Source organism: Dunckerocampus dactyliophorus, chromosome 21 (assembly GCF_027744805.1).
Source record: "Dunckerocampus dactyliophorus isolate RoL2022-P2 chromosome 21, RoL_Ddac_1.1, whole genome shotgun sequence".
Classification (NCBI taxonomy): Eukaryota; Metazoa; Chordata; class Actinopteri; order Syngnathiformes; family Syngnathidae; genus Dunckerocampus; species Dunckerocampus dactyliophorus.
In genome coordinates, this window is record NC_072839.1 from 6,607,620 (window position 1) to 6,621,844 (window position 14,225).

Below are 14,225 nucleotides of genomic sequence, written 5' to 3' on the forward strand. Positions count from 1 at the left end.
GTATAACCGAAAAATATGAATAGTGTTTATTAGGGGTGTAACAGTACGCAATAATCACAGTTGTGTTTTTTTTTTTTATTTCCAAGGTCAGCTCTACAAGGTTGGCCAGAAGACCACGTGGCGGACCATCGCACTTTACTGCACTCTGTGTCTCCCGTGCCCCCCCAAGCGCCTCCCCCTCACCACGTCATCCATCTGGTGGGACCCCTCACCCAGTCGTCCCCCTGCGTAGCACCCCACCACCGCCTCAGCCTCAACCAGGACGCCTCTGGCTCGAACTGTTCTTTGTCGCACAGCCGCTCGCGGGAGAGCTTCCACAGCATGCGGCGCGCCTCCTCTGTCGACGAAATCGAGGCCATGAGGCCCGACTGGGACCGGAAAAACCGGAGAGCGAGTACACGGCTGGGAAGCACTGGTGCGAAAACCAATCCCCCTTTTTCACGTAGTCTTTCATTCTGACCTCCATTGTTTACCCCGTGTGTCTCCAGGTGCAGTGAACAGTAAGTCCAACATACTGAACTCCACGTCAGACTCTGACCTCATGCGGTACCGTGCCATCTCCAAAATTCCTCAGATCACCCTCAACTTTGTGGATTTCAAACCAGACCCACTCATCGCCCTGCCATCAGGGGAGATGGACATCATAGCACCTTGCAAACTAATTGACCGCACGCACAACGTAACTGAGAAAGTCACACAGGTAGGCTGAGTTTTTTTTACTAGTGAGCAAGGCAGGGGTGTCCAAAGTGCAGGCCGGGGGCCATTACTTAAGGCGAACTTAAGGTCCCATTTATCACAGCAAGTCTTCCAGGTCCTGAAGCAGCAAAACAGCCCCAGACCATCACACTACCACCACCATATTTTACTGTTGGTATGATGTTCTTTTTCTGAAATGTGGGGTTAATTATACGCCAGATGTAAGGGGACACACACCTTCCAAAAAGAGTATTTTCCCAAAGGTCCTGGGGATCATCAAGATGTTTTGTGGCAAAATTGAGACGAGCCTTAATGTTCTTTTTGTTCAGCAGTGGTTTCAGTCTTGGAACTCTGCCATGCAGGTCGTTTTTGCCCAGTGTCTTTCTTATGGTGGAGTCATGAACACTGACCTCTTTGGATGTTGTTGTGGGGTCTTTTGTGACCTCTTGGATGTGTCGTCGCTGCCTTCTTGGGGCAATTTTGGTTGGCCAGCCACTGTTCCATGTTTACACCATTTGTGGATAATGGCTCTCACTTTGGTTGGCTGGAGTCTCAAAGCTTTAGAAATGGCTTTATAACCTTTTCCACTTTAACTCAGGTGCGATAAACCCCAGTTTAGTTATGTTTTAACATTGGGTGGGGAAGGGGCAATCACTTTTTCACTCAGGGCCATTTTTTTCCTCCCTTTATAATAATAAAAAAAAAAGTTTCATTTGAAAACTGCATTTTGTGTTCAGTTGTTAGTATTTAAATTAGTTTGATCTGAAACATTTAAGTGTGACAAACAGGAAATGAGGAAGGGGGCAAACACTTTTTCATACTACGGTACATTGGATTGGTTTTAGCATCTTTCGTGCACAAAATGTATCAAAGTGGCCCTCGGTGGAGAAAGTTTGGACACCCCTGATGTAAGGTGTGCATGAAAGTGGCGAAGTTGTGTCATGTGTTGTCGTCTTGATGCTCCTGCAACATCAGCTTTGAAACGAAATGAGTTAAACACCAGCGAATATCACACCCGGTTGCGCTCTCTGGTCACTTTGAGATATAAAAAGGTTGCATTTGCAGATGGAATTTTCCAAGAGTGTGTGCTTGTGCGCTGCGATGCGATTGGTCGTTTGTGACTGAAGGTGGGAAGGATGAATCATGAGCCAACAATAAGGTGCTTCTTGTTCACAGACTCATTTTTCACTGTTGAATGAACTCGTTTGGATGTGTGATCACATTGATGCGTTTTAGACGTGAGCAGTGCTTTTCTTCACTCCCTATTTTTGGCTCTGTTTCGTAGATGCTAACTTGCTAAAGCATGTCTGTATATTGTAGTGGTGCCACTTTGACGACTCATCACACGAGCATTTGGACCGTACTGAAAACAAGTGAAATAGTAAAATTATCACAAAAAAAGGCATCATAAAAATAAAAAATACTCATAAATAATATCAAAAATAATAATACAAGTAATTTAAAAAATTATGCATATTTTTTTATTTATTACTTAGATTTATTTACTATTTTTTAAAAGAAAGTAAGAATGTTTAGTGCTTTAAGAAAGGCTGAGAGAGCCACACATGAACTCAATAACATGGGGTGAATTTCCAAAGTATTCATTTGTATTTTTAACAAGTAAATCAAAATTCCCACACTAACCTAAACGCAACACTTTGAGAACGCCAACCACTGTTTGCTGGCATTTGCTGAAGTTGTCATTTTATTAAATGTATGGTAGACGGAATGTACAACAAACCCAAACAATAACGAAGGAAAGGTTGCAATTAATTTGTACTATCCTCACAAACAAATGCAAATTCATTTAGGATCGTCATTTAATGCTATTTTTTTTCCCAATTCTAACTGAATATGGAAAAAAAAAATAATCCAGAAGGTTACAAATAAGTTGCACTTGATTGAGGAGATATTATTGTAACTGTATCACTTAATTTGTATAATTAGTTCAATCAAATATAAATTTATTGATGACCTTTATTGTTATTTTTTTCTGGATAGTTTTTCCCCCCACATTTTGTCTCTGTTGGAATAAAAAAATATATATATACGAAAAAATAACTTATTAGTTTATCAATAAAATACAAATTAACCGATAACCTCTATTTAAATATTTTTGATTGAAAGATATTTTTCAAAATATTTTTAAAAATCCAGAAAAAAAATAACATTAAATAAATGTTATGAATTAACAAAATAAAATCAATTAAAAAATACACATTCATTTATAATCGCTTTTTTTTCTGGCTTTTTATTGTAACAGAGAGGCAAGGTATTTTTGAATATCCTGATAAAGAAGGCTGTAGATTAATTTGCATGATACACTCAATATTACTTTATAATCTTTATTTATTAATGGATTTTTTCCATTCTGTTTCTGTCTGCTCCAAAAAAATGCACCATAAAAAATACTGTTTGTTCATATTTTTGTTAGGGAAATTTCCAAAATCAGCACGGGATCAAATACTTTACCTACTGTATATTTATTGGTTAACTTACCATTCATTTTGATTATTACCGATGCCCTGGTTTGTATTTGTAGTCCAGTCCTCTCCCATGACCTCGCAGCTTTACAATCTTCAACACTTAAAGAAAATGTTCATAAAAATCTCGCAGAATGATGATGAAAAGAGCAATAAAGATTACGTTAAGCCCTCTGTCAGGGCATTCTACAGAGAGTTACTGAAGACAAATGGGAATGGTTTTATCCGATCATGCTCTTTCCCCCTTGTTTTTTGCCCTCAGTAAAAACAGGAACGTGAACAGAAAATAATCCAGGGTTGATGATGCAACACAATAATGTAATCATGGTACAGTAAGAGCTGCAGATGGCACCGTCGAAACACAACCTTAGTTGCTTTCTGCGTATGTGTGCATAAGTGTGCATTAATCCATACAGTATACTGTAGTTATGTTCCTGCAACAGCTGTGGCTCCAAATGTTGTTTTTAGACGGAACGGAAAAAGAATCCAATCAGCCATATGTCACATGTAGGCAATGAATGCAACACTGCAGAGCAGGAAGCAACAATAACTCATCACCGTGTTTTGTCTGCATGAAGTATGACTTTACGCCCCCCGTGATCTTTGATGGTCAAATGGAGAATTTACACACTCGCATGCGTTGGTCCGTGCGTCACCAGGCTGAATGCCATGCTTGCCAGGCAGCTGTAATGTCTGCAATGTCAGCTCAGGCCTGAAGATGGTAGCAAATCGCTATAATATAAAGTAGAGACCGTACAGTACGGCAGCATTCCCACACAGCACATAGAAGACGTTCCAGGCAAACAAGAGTGAATTATTGAAATGTTCCATAACACATCTGACATACTTAACTGGAAGATGTTTCCATTTCTATATGGCTGCGTCTCAAACGGAATACTTCTGTCAGTGCAGTTCAATAAGTACGGCCAAATAGTGTAAGTGTTACATGTTATCATGCATGTAGCTGTTACTACTGTATGTGGTTACAGCATGGATGTACAGTAACACCATAAAACCTTGTTGGAGGTCTTTTAACAGGTGTGTCCCATTACGTGCATTCATGAGATGCCTCTTTTATCGCTTTATGTACTGTATCTTTAGAACACACAGAAAAGAGGATTGTGGATGATGGGCAAAATGTTAAAAGAAAGTGCAGTTTTCCTTTAAGTGTCTATCACTGTGCACTAACCATTTTGGCCAGTCTGAGTTCAACCTGGGTACTGACCGTGCACTTGGAGTACGCACTAGAGATGTGCTCGACCACGACTTGACTTTCACCGACTCAATGGTGTTCCATGACGACTCAAGTTTTACCGACTCACAAGTAGACGAAGACTCGAGTTTCAATGACTCATTGGTGTTCTACAAGGACTCAAGTTTTACCGACTCACAAGTAGATGAAGACTGAAGTTTCACTGACTCACGAATACTCAACCAAGACTCGAGTTTCAATGATTTATTGGTGTTGGACGAAGACCCGAGTTTCAATGACTCATGGGTGCTCGACCTACACTCAACTTTCACAGACTCACGGGTGCTCAACAAAGACTCGAGTTTCACGATGTCATGGGTACTCAAAGATGACTGGAGTTTCACTGACTTACAGGTGCTCGACAAAAACTCAAGTTTCACTATCTTATGGGTACTCAAAGAGCACTCAATTTTCACTGACTCACGGGTTCTCGACTAATGCTCGGGTTTCACTGACTCACAGGTGCTCTACAAAGACTCGAGTTTCACTGACTCATTGGTACTCAAAAAGGACTAGAGTTTCACTGACTCACGGGTGCTCCACAAACACTCGAGTTTCACTGACTCATTGGTACTCAAAAAGGACTTGTTTCACTGACTCACGGGTGCTCTACAAAGACTCAAGTTTCACTGACTCATTGGTACTCGAAAAGGACTAGAGTTTCACTGACTCACGGGTGCTCCACAAACACTCGAGTTTCACTGACTCATTGGTACTCAAAAAGGACTTGTTTCACTGACTCACGGGTGCTCCACAAAGACTCGAGTTTCACTGACTCATTGGTACTCAAAAAGACTTGAGTTTCACTGACTCACGGGTGCTCCACAAAGAGTCGAGTTTCACTGACTCGTTGGTACTCAAAAAAGACTTGAGTTTCACTGACTCACGGATTCTCCACAAAGACTCGAGTTTCACTGACTCATTGGTACTCAAAAAGGACTTGAGTTTCACTGACACACGAGTAGACGGAGACTTGAGTTTCACTGACACACGAGTAGACGAAGACTCGAGTTTCACCGATTCTCGGGCACTCCCCTCGTGGCTCATTCCAGCGTGTGACTCATGTGAACCCATGTTGGTAAAAGGAACCAAGTTTTCCATCACAAGTACAGAAGTGTGCAAATTGCGACACAGTCTGTGATTTTTGCATCTAGCGTTAACGTTGACCTCTATTTTTGTGCACAAGGAAAAGAGTTACCAAAAAATAGCCATTGCTTGCACATTTACATGTGACTTTGGCCGGAGACAGACAGACAGATGAATGGATGATACCTCAGGATTTTGGAATTTGCGTCTGTTTGTTGACATGATTTTCCTCCCCCTGTGCATATTTTCATTTACAGTCTTGTTGTTTTCATGTGATATTCTGTACTCTTATCTAACAGAGCTTCTGTTATTGCATGTCTTTGCTACAACTGTCATGTGCGGCTATAATTTTGTGTAGCGTCACCCCAGGATGCAAGGACATGGCGGCAGGTTGGTTCAATAAAGTCTTTTCAGTAACAAAAAAAACAAAAAAACAAGCTCACATGGAACGGCACGACACCAGTCGGTGTACCAGTAAGTAAGTATCAAGTACCAAAATACTGAAGAAGGCTAAAGCAAACAATGGGAGGTGGAAAACAGGAACGAGCCAGAAAAGGAGAATAATACCAGGAAACAGGCAAACGGCAAACAATGGAATGCATCAAACACACAAGTAACCATCGTGCAAGGATAACTAATCAACCTGCAACGAGCTGAAGCCCCTGTTGAACTAAATAGAATCATAATTACAGATCATGTACAGGTGCGTTCGCCAGCTCCCTCAAACAGATTCAAGGTGAAGCATTTAGCCTTGAACCAAATAAAAGCACAGAACAGGAAATAATGGCAGAAATGGAAAACAAACAAACCAAAAGTCCAAACTGTCATGCGGAATAATGACAATAAACACAAAGATCGACATGAACGGACTACAATCCAGCTCCCATCCACTCTTCCATCACAGATCCCATTCAGCATTCCTAACACGCACACACACCATACATGGAATTTGCTCAGACACGCGAACTTTACGCGCTTCTTGCGTTTCAACACACCAAAAACAGGCCGAACACGACCACCTTAGCAGCCTGGCCCAGCCAACACGACCGTGCTGGTAAAAAGGTGTGTGTATTGCTGGTTCAGCAAGTGTGTTGAAAATTTGCTTTGTGACTTTCTTTTACTGTTAATGTATTAATTCAAACTTTTTTTTTTTATCTTCTTTAGCTGTTTTTTGTAGATTTTCACAACAGACATGGTTTTGGGCACGGTCCTCAACGCTACGACAGAAAAACGACTTTGTTGTGACTGATTTATGGAGCCAACAAATAGTGAAAGTGAGCGAGATTAGTGCCATGAACCATTTTAACGACAAATAATATTGTTAAAAAAGGTGGGCGCATGCTGGAATGACAATGTATCAAGGAGATATTGATATTATGTAGCAAAATGATATTATTTGTGTGTGTGTAGGGCAGGCTCAAGGTCCTGCAAGCTTATCAGAGAAGGCTTGCTGTGACATCATGAGCATTACATTAAGTGAAATGTAGGTTGAGTATATTTATTTAATGAGCTGCCGTTATGGGAAAGCTTTTACAAGCACTAGGAGGAGATCTCTGTGGAGAAGTCTGAAGCAGGGTTTTGCATCTTAATACAACTTTAACTCTACAGGGTGTGTGTGTGTGTGTGTCGTATACAGTGGTATCCGTGGGCGTATACCACAATATGTTGTGTTTTTTTGGCTAACATTTGCTAACAAATACATGCAGTTGCACATAGTCACTGCTGAACTACTATTAATATAATATATTGTCGGGAAAATATGTTTGGTTAATGCACACATTATTTAATTAGATTTGACTAATATTTATAATTAGATACACATTATCTGCTTGTCTCCTCAACACGTCCTCCACATGCTTATCACCTGATTCAAATAGCCTTATTTGTTTAAGAATGCGAGTCTGCCCGCCGTCTCTGTCCCTCACAGGAGGAGATCACCCCTCCCCATGCATATGTGGTTTTCTACAGTTGCTAACATTTTAGCACAAATGACCGTTTCCATTTCCAAGAACTTGTCTCCTGTCTTGTCTATTTTGGAGCTTTTCCCTTGACATACAATACACGCTCCCCTAAATAGGCAGATTTTATTAACTACTACTAGTTTGAAATCCACATGTGAAAGCTGCCAAGTCGAGCTGCTCGAGTCAGCTGCTGTTTTGATTTCGTCCACGTCCCGTTGAGGCAGCAAACTAGTTTGGCAGCAATTACTTGTGCCCTCTGCTGGTTGCTGCAGTGTAATGCAATTAATCCAGCTTTCCGAAGCGACTGTATCATCATCACCATCCCTATGCAACAGCCTGTGGTGATCCATTAATTGAATTCCCAGGCATTAAAAAACTGTGATGCTATAATGGCGCAGGTCCTTCACCCTTTATGGTGTTAACAGGTATTTTTAGCAGTGCCGCATGTTTTTTCTACTCTTTTTTTTTTTTTTCTCTCTTTATAGAAAGCCCCGTCGGCTGGACTGGACTCTAATGTGTCACAGGGCTTGTTATGGTGAGATATTCACCTCTGGCAAAGTCTGAACCAAGCACTATGTTTGTGAACTAGGGCAGAAATTAGTGAAAATGAGGGCTTTTTCATCTCCACAATGAACGGCGCTCTCAGTCTACCTGGAGGAAAAGAACTTCATTTATTCTGTTTAGGGCACTCAATGATTTCCAAGACCGAAGACTGCTTGTTCCAATTACTCCTTAATGCGTAAGTGTATCCTTGTCTGGAATAAAGAGTGATCTTGCTCCAGTATAATACAAGCAGGCCGTTATGTTTTGTACTCACACCCTAGTCCTCTTTTAACTAGCAGATTTGTTCTTGCTGGGTTGCAGTTTCCCGCATGTCAGTGTGGTAACACAGTATGTTGGCCAAAAACGCTTACATGTTGTGGCACCCATGCCGAGTCGTGTCAGGTAAATGAGCTGGAATGGAGTCAAGGAACATGTGACACACTCAACCTGCAGGACTGTAATTTAGTTGGCCGCTCGGTGGCTCTGCCTCAGTACCTCAAACTGATTGAGTGTTTCCCCGATGTGGGTTCAATGACCCACAAAGAAGGAAACGGAGATGTGCGAGTCATGAACAAGTGGTTCAAAACGTACCGAATCGGGACTCACGGGTAACTCATTCACTTACTCAGTCTGACTGTTACTGTAACTTCATTCGTAGAAATGTATTAGGATCTGGTCCTTGCCTCACATCAACACTGCTTTCCGCTTCCCCTCCCCTTCCCTTCCCATCACAGACCTGGCAAAACAAATGATTCAGCCTGCGAGTTTCACGGGTTGATGCAAACTTGAGTTTCACTGACTCACGGGTTGACAAAAACTCAAGATTCACTGACTCACGGATTGAGGAAGACTCCAGTTTCACCGACTCACACGTTGACGAAGACTGAAGTTTCACTGACTCACGTGTGCTTCACAAAGACTTGAGATTTGCTGACTTATCATTGCTTGACAAAGACTCGAGTCTCACTGACTAACGGGGTTTCACTGACTCATGGGTTGACCAAGACTCAAGTTTTGCTGACTCATGGTGCTGGACGAAGACTCAAGATTCACCGACTCAAAGGTACTTGACAAAGATTACAGTAGAGTTTCACTGACTCACAGGTGCTGGATGAAGACTCAAGTTTCACTGACTAATGGGTTGCCGAAAACTTAGTCACGATGTGCTTAAAGACTTAAGTTTCACTGATTCACGGGTGTTTGATGAAGACTCGAGTTTCACTGACTGATGGGTTGACAAAGACTTGAGTTTCACTCACTCACGAATGCTCGACTTAGACTTGAGATTCAGCAACTCACGGGTTCACAAAGACTCAAGTTTTGCTGACTCACAGGTGCTCAAGGTAGGCTCAAGTTTCACTGACTCACGAATGCTAAGCAAAGATTCTAGATGAAATAACTCACAGGTTGACGGAGACTCGAGTTTCACTGATTCACAAATGCTCGACAAAGACTCAGGATTCACTAACTCACGGGTTTACGAAGACTCGAGTTTTACTGACTCATAGGAACTTAATGTAGACTGGTGTTTCACTGACTCACCGATACTCAGCGAAGACTCAAGATTCACTGACATACAGGTTGACTAAGACTCAGGTTTCACTGCCTCACGGGTGTCCGAAGACTCGAGTTTCACTGACCGAAGAGTTGACTCACTTGAGTTCACTCACTCACAAATGCCTTAAAACATAATTGTAAACAGATTTTGGGGTGCTATCCCTAGCGATAAACGAGGGAACACTGTACCACATAAATACACGCAGAATATATATTCTTAACCCTGCCCTTCTCTCTTCAATTGCCAATGTTCACTCATGACACACTCCAGGTTTAAGCCCGAAATATGTCTCACACATTTTCTGGTGTTTCTAAAAGACCACTAATGGGTCGTAATGTAAGATGATTGATGAACTGATGGAACGGGAGTCACGGTGCAGCCAGTCACAGCGCACCAACTATGGCGTGTTCAAGGACCGCCAAACAAAGTGCGAAATCTCAACACAGCACAAACACAAACATGTAAAAATTGTGGGCTTTCTAGCAATGGTGCATGTATGCCTGTGTTATGACGTATTTTTAAATTACCACCAACTTGTTCACTCGCAGTCACATGACTCAAACTGCTGCTGTGACTCAGACGTCTCGCTTTATTGACACAAAGACGTGATAGACAAAAACGCTAAGGATGTCATGTAAAAAAAAAAAAAAACCTGAAGCAACTTTGCAAATACCTCCCCTGTTCGTCTCAAAAAGGGTAATCTATATCCAACTCATCTATTTTGCCTTTCCGCCTTCCCCAAACAGCATTAAGCAGGCATTGATTTTGCCATTTGCAACGCTCTATATAACGTTGGTTGTTCTCGGGTAAATTGAGGCTTTGTCTGTGAAAGAACACCATGACGCTGTCCCGCAATTGATTGGAGATGAAATGGGAAATGTTCCATCATTAACGTGAGACGTATTCCCACTAACCTGGCTGCAAAGGGACACCGGGGCTTCACTTTAAAGTCGCATGGCTTCAGCCGTAAATGTAACATTCCTGGAAAAAATACATAAAAAATGGGCTGCAAGACTTTAAAATGTTCAAAAACGTTAATGCATTTCAAACCAGCCAACAAACTAAAAAAAAAAAATACTGCTAAAGACATTTATGCTGTGTCGTGTGCCCAAAATTTCTCCAGTGAGGGCCACGTACATACAAATTGACGTGTATAGGGCAGAGGTGTCCAAAGTGTGGCCTGGGGGCCATTTGGAGCCCGCAGCTGTTTATTTAATAGCGTGCGGCACATTCTAAAAATGTAATTTAGCAAGAAAACAACAAAAAAAAACAGCAGCAGCCAAAATGGAAAAATCAGCAGTAATTTTACAAGAATAAAGTCAAAATATTAAGATGGAAAAGTTGTCATCTAACGAAAAATGTCACAAGAATAAATAATTATGAAGAAAAATGTGGTTATTTTAGTATCATGAATATTTAAATACTAAATATTTACATACACATTAAAGGAAAACGACATTTAAAAAAAAAAAAGTCGGAATATCAGGAACAAACAAAACAAATAGTTGTAATTTTTGGAAAACTAAATTCCGGAAAAAGTTCCACAACGTAACGAGAACAAATTCAAAATATTATTGGAAAAAAGTCAGAATCATGAGAAGAAAATTTACAAGAAGAAACGTGAAATAGTAGCGGGAAAAAAAGAAAAATGAGAATAAAGTACAAATTTTAAGAGGAAAAAGTTGTTATAACGAAAAAAAGTCACAATTTTAGGGGAATAAATTCGTAATATTATGAAGAAAAATATTGTCATTTTAATAGCAGAGAGCTGAAATATTAAACCAAAAATACTTTCAAAAAAGTTGGAATATGACAACTTAACAAAATAAAGTTGTAATTCATGGAAAATTAGGTTGGGGGAAAACGTTATTATGGGAATAAAGTCAGAATATTACGAGGAGAACATTTACGAAGATCATTTAAGAAGAAAGTTTCAATATGTGGAAAAATTTTAAAAAGCAAAACAGCAAAAATGGGGGAAAAGGAGCAAAGTTGATACTAATAAAAGGCTTTTTCACCTATAGCACAAAGCTGAGATGCACTTTTTCCTTGACATCTACTTGTGTTGCTTTACAAAATATCAAAGTGCAATTTTTTTATTTTTCCGTATGTGGCCGTCAGTGGAAAAAGTTAGGACACCCCAGGTATAGGGAGTGGGTCCATTGATGCATTTTGTGCATTGAAGATGCTCCAGCCAATCCAGTGTAAGTCATATAATGCTAAGCTATCTGAGAAGAAACAAAAGGCAATAAATCTTGCATGAGATGAAGAAATAAGATACGACAATGAGAGGGCCACGTGTTCATCCTCTACTCCATCTTCTCTCCCGTCACATTTTAAACTCCTCCTATTGTCTTCCTTTTTAAATTCTCTCATTTTTGTATCCCTCCGCCTATGATTTCTTCCCCCCCGCCTCTGCTCTTGTTGCACTGTGACCCATTTCCTTTGCCCTGGCCCCATTAATCACGTTGCTGTTTGGCAAGGCTGGCGCTCTGCCTGGCTAGTCCTCCTCATCATAACAAGTAATTGAATCAGAGAAGGCTAAAAAGTTTCATAAAAACGCAAACATTGATTCGTTTTTCATGTCCGTGTGCTTTTATAAGAATGTGTTGCTTTTTTAGGACTTACGATTTGTTTCATTACTGCACAAGGACAACCATGTGTGTCACATCAGGGTTTCCTATACATTTATCTTTGTGTGGCGGCCCGCCACAATTAATTTTGGACCACCACAGAAGAATTGAGCATGATCTTTTATATGTACGTATAAATAGAAATGTCCAAGCGTCCTTATTGTCTTGTTCTGATTTCTGCTGGAAGGACAGTTGACGAGGGACTTTCAAATGAACAGAAAGACTGAAAATAATCCATCAAGTCAAAAACAAGGCACGCTCGCTCACCAGACGGTATATATCAGAAGCATTAGGGACGGTGCTGAATGCCCGAGCTGTCATCTCAATATCCAGTGTGACTCTTGAGGTATCAGGGAGCGACAAAATAGTTGAAAATTCCTGGAGCAAATGTCGCCCTCAGTCAGAGAAGCATGTGTGGTTCTAGTCCGTATGTTTTTTGGGGAAACGTGGGGAGGGAGTGGCAAGAGCAGGAAGGGAGTACGTCAACGCACGTCACTCGCACGCTGGCCCGCATGCCACGCCTGGCCGTGAGCGGTTGCGTGCGTCGTACGTTGCGCACGTGGAAAGCGAGTTCTATGTGCTTGCAGCGTACGATCTCCGTACGTCGTGTCTGCGTACCCACCACGTACAGATCCCCAAATTTTGGCCACGTTTTTGCAAGTAGACAGCACACACTTGCTAGTACGGCGGGTTGGGACCGCCGCTTGAAAGATGAAACCGTTTCAGCCTCTAACAAATAATCAAGGACCAGCCACCTTGGTTACAGGCGTGTCCGTAACCATTGTTATGTCTGAATGGAGGGTGACACCACCCAAACCACTGTCGTTGACTGGCGGAGGCCCGAAACCGTTCCAATCTAGAAACGCCTGTACATTTAGAGGATAAATACCGACTACAGCTGGCGTTTGTCCCACCTAGTTATTCAACATGAACTGATGAAGCCTGCTCTGATGAGAGGCGAAACGTCTGGATGAGTAAGAACATACGCAGAAGAATGTTTGTGGTTCTTTCAGCATTCAGATGTTGTCTCGTTATGCACAATGTGCTCCCCAATTGTTGTTAATTTGACTTGGAAGAGTTTGTAATAGCCGTGGGTCTGAGTTCCCTGAGATGCACTCCGTTGTTGTGTTGTACAATCCATCCCCAGAGGGTAGATGAATTGGGCCCAGATCAGGTACGGTAAAAACTAGTCAGGGGCCTACTTCGGATCAATCCATCATGGAGTCAGGACGGGGAGGGTGGACGGTGAAGCCGGCTCATCTCAGGAGTCAGTGGAGTGAACCAAGTACAGAACCATGGTAGTCTATCACTGACACACAAGCATACACAGATGCAGTGTGTTGTTAATCACCCACAGCCAGCACCTATTAGTTTGTGGAGTTCTGCTGCTATGACTCTGATATTATCCAACACATCTGAAGGAATTTAGCAATTTGTTATCGTGCAGTTGGTCTTGCTAGTTATCAGCCTGTCAGTGTGTTTAGCATAGATACTCGATTATATTGACATTGGACAGTTTCAAACTCCAGGATCCTGTTACAGGTGAGAATTGTGTGAGCTACAGTATCAACTGAATAATGATCAATATCGAAAGGATACTTTTTCTCAACAACTTAAAGGCAAAGGGCAAAATTTTAAGTCGTTAATGCTGGTTGTGCAATTTATACAATGGAACCCGTTTAAGTCGACTAACCCATCAAGTCCTGGTTCACCATGTTTTGTTTTTTTCTTCCTAAAAAGCAGAGATGTGGACTCCACTTATACGACTTGGACTCGAGTCAGACGAGAATCACAATTCTGTTGATTTTGGACTTGACTTGCAAGTGAGATCTGACTAATGAGATCTGACTGCTGATGACACAGAGATGATTTGATTTTGTAGTTCAATGAAATGAATAATGGACACCCAGATGCTAATACTGGAAGCGATGCATTGTAATTCTGTATCGCCATCGTATGATCGACAACTGATGCATGTGGTTGTTGGTGTGGTTTCACATTCCTGGTGTGTGC

The 14,225-nt window shown here is 41.4% G+C and overlaps 1 protein-coding gene across 2 annotated transcripts in view; it reads left to right on the forward strand.

Moving 5' to 3' along the window:
- Positions 1-14,225, forward strand: part of kcnh2b (potassium voltage-gated channel, subfamily H (eag-related), member 2b) — a 281,282-nt gene that overhangs the window by 151,617 nt on the left and 115,440 nt on the right. For both annotated transcript variants that reach the window (XM_054765236.1, XM_054765237.1), the window contains 2 exons: positions 87-415; positions 489-700. In XM_054765236.1, coding sequence (XP_054621211.1) covers positions 87-415; positions 489-700 — 541 coding nt within the window. The remainder of the gene's footprint in view (positions 1-86; positions 416-488; positions 701-14,225) is intronic.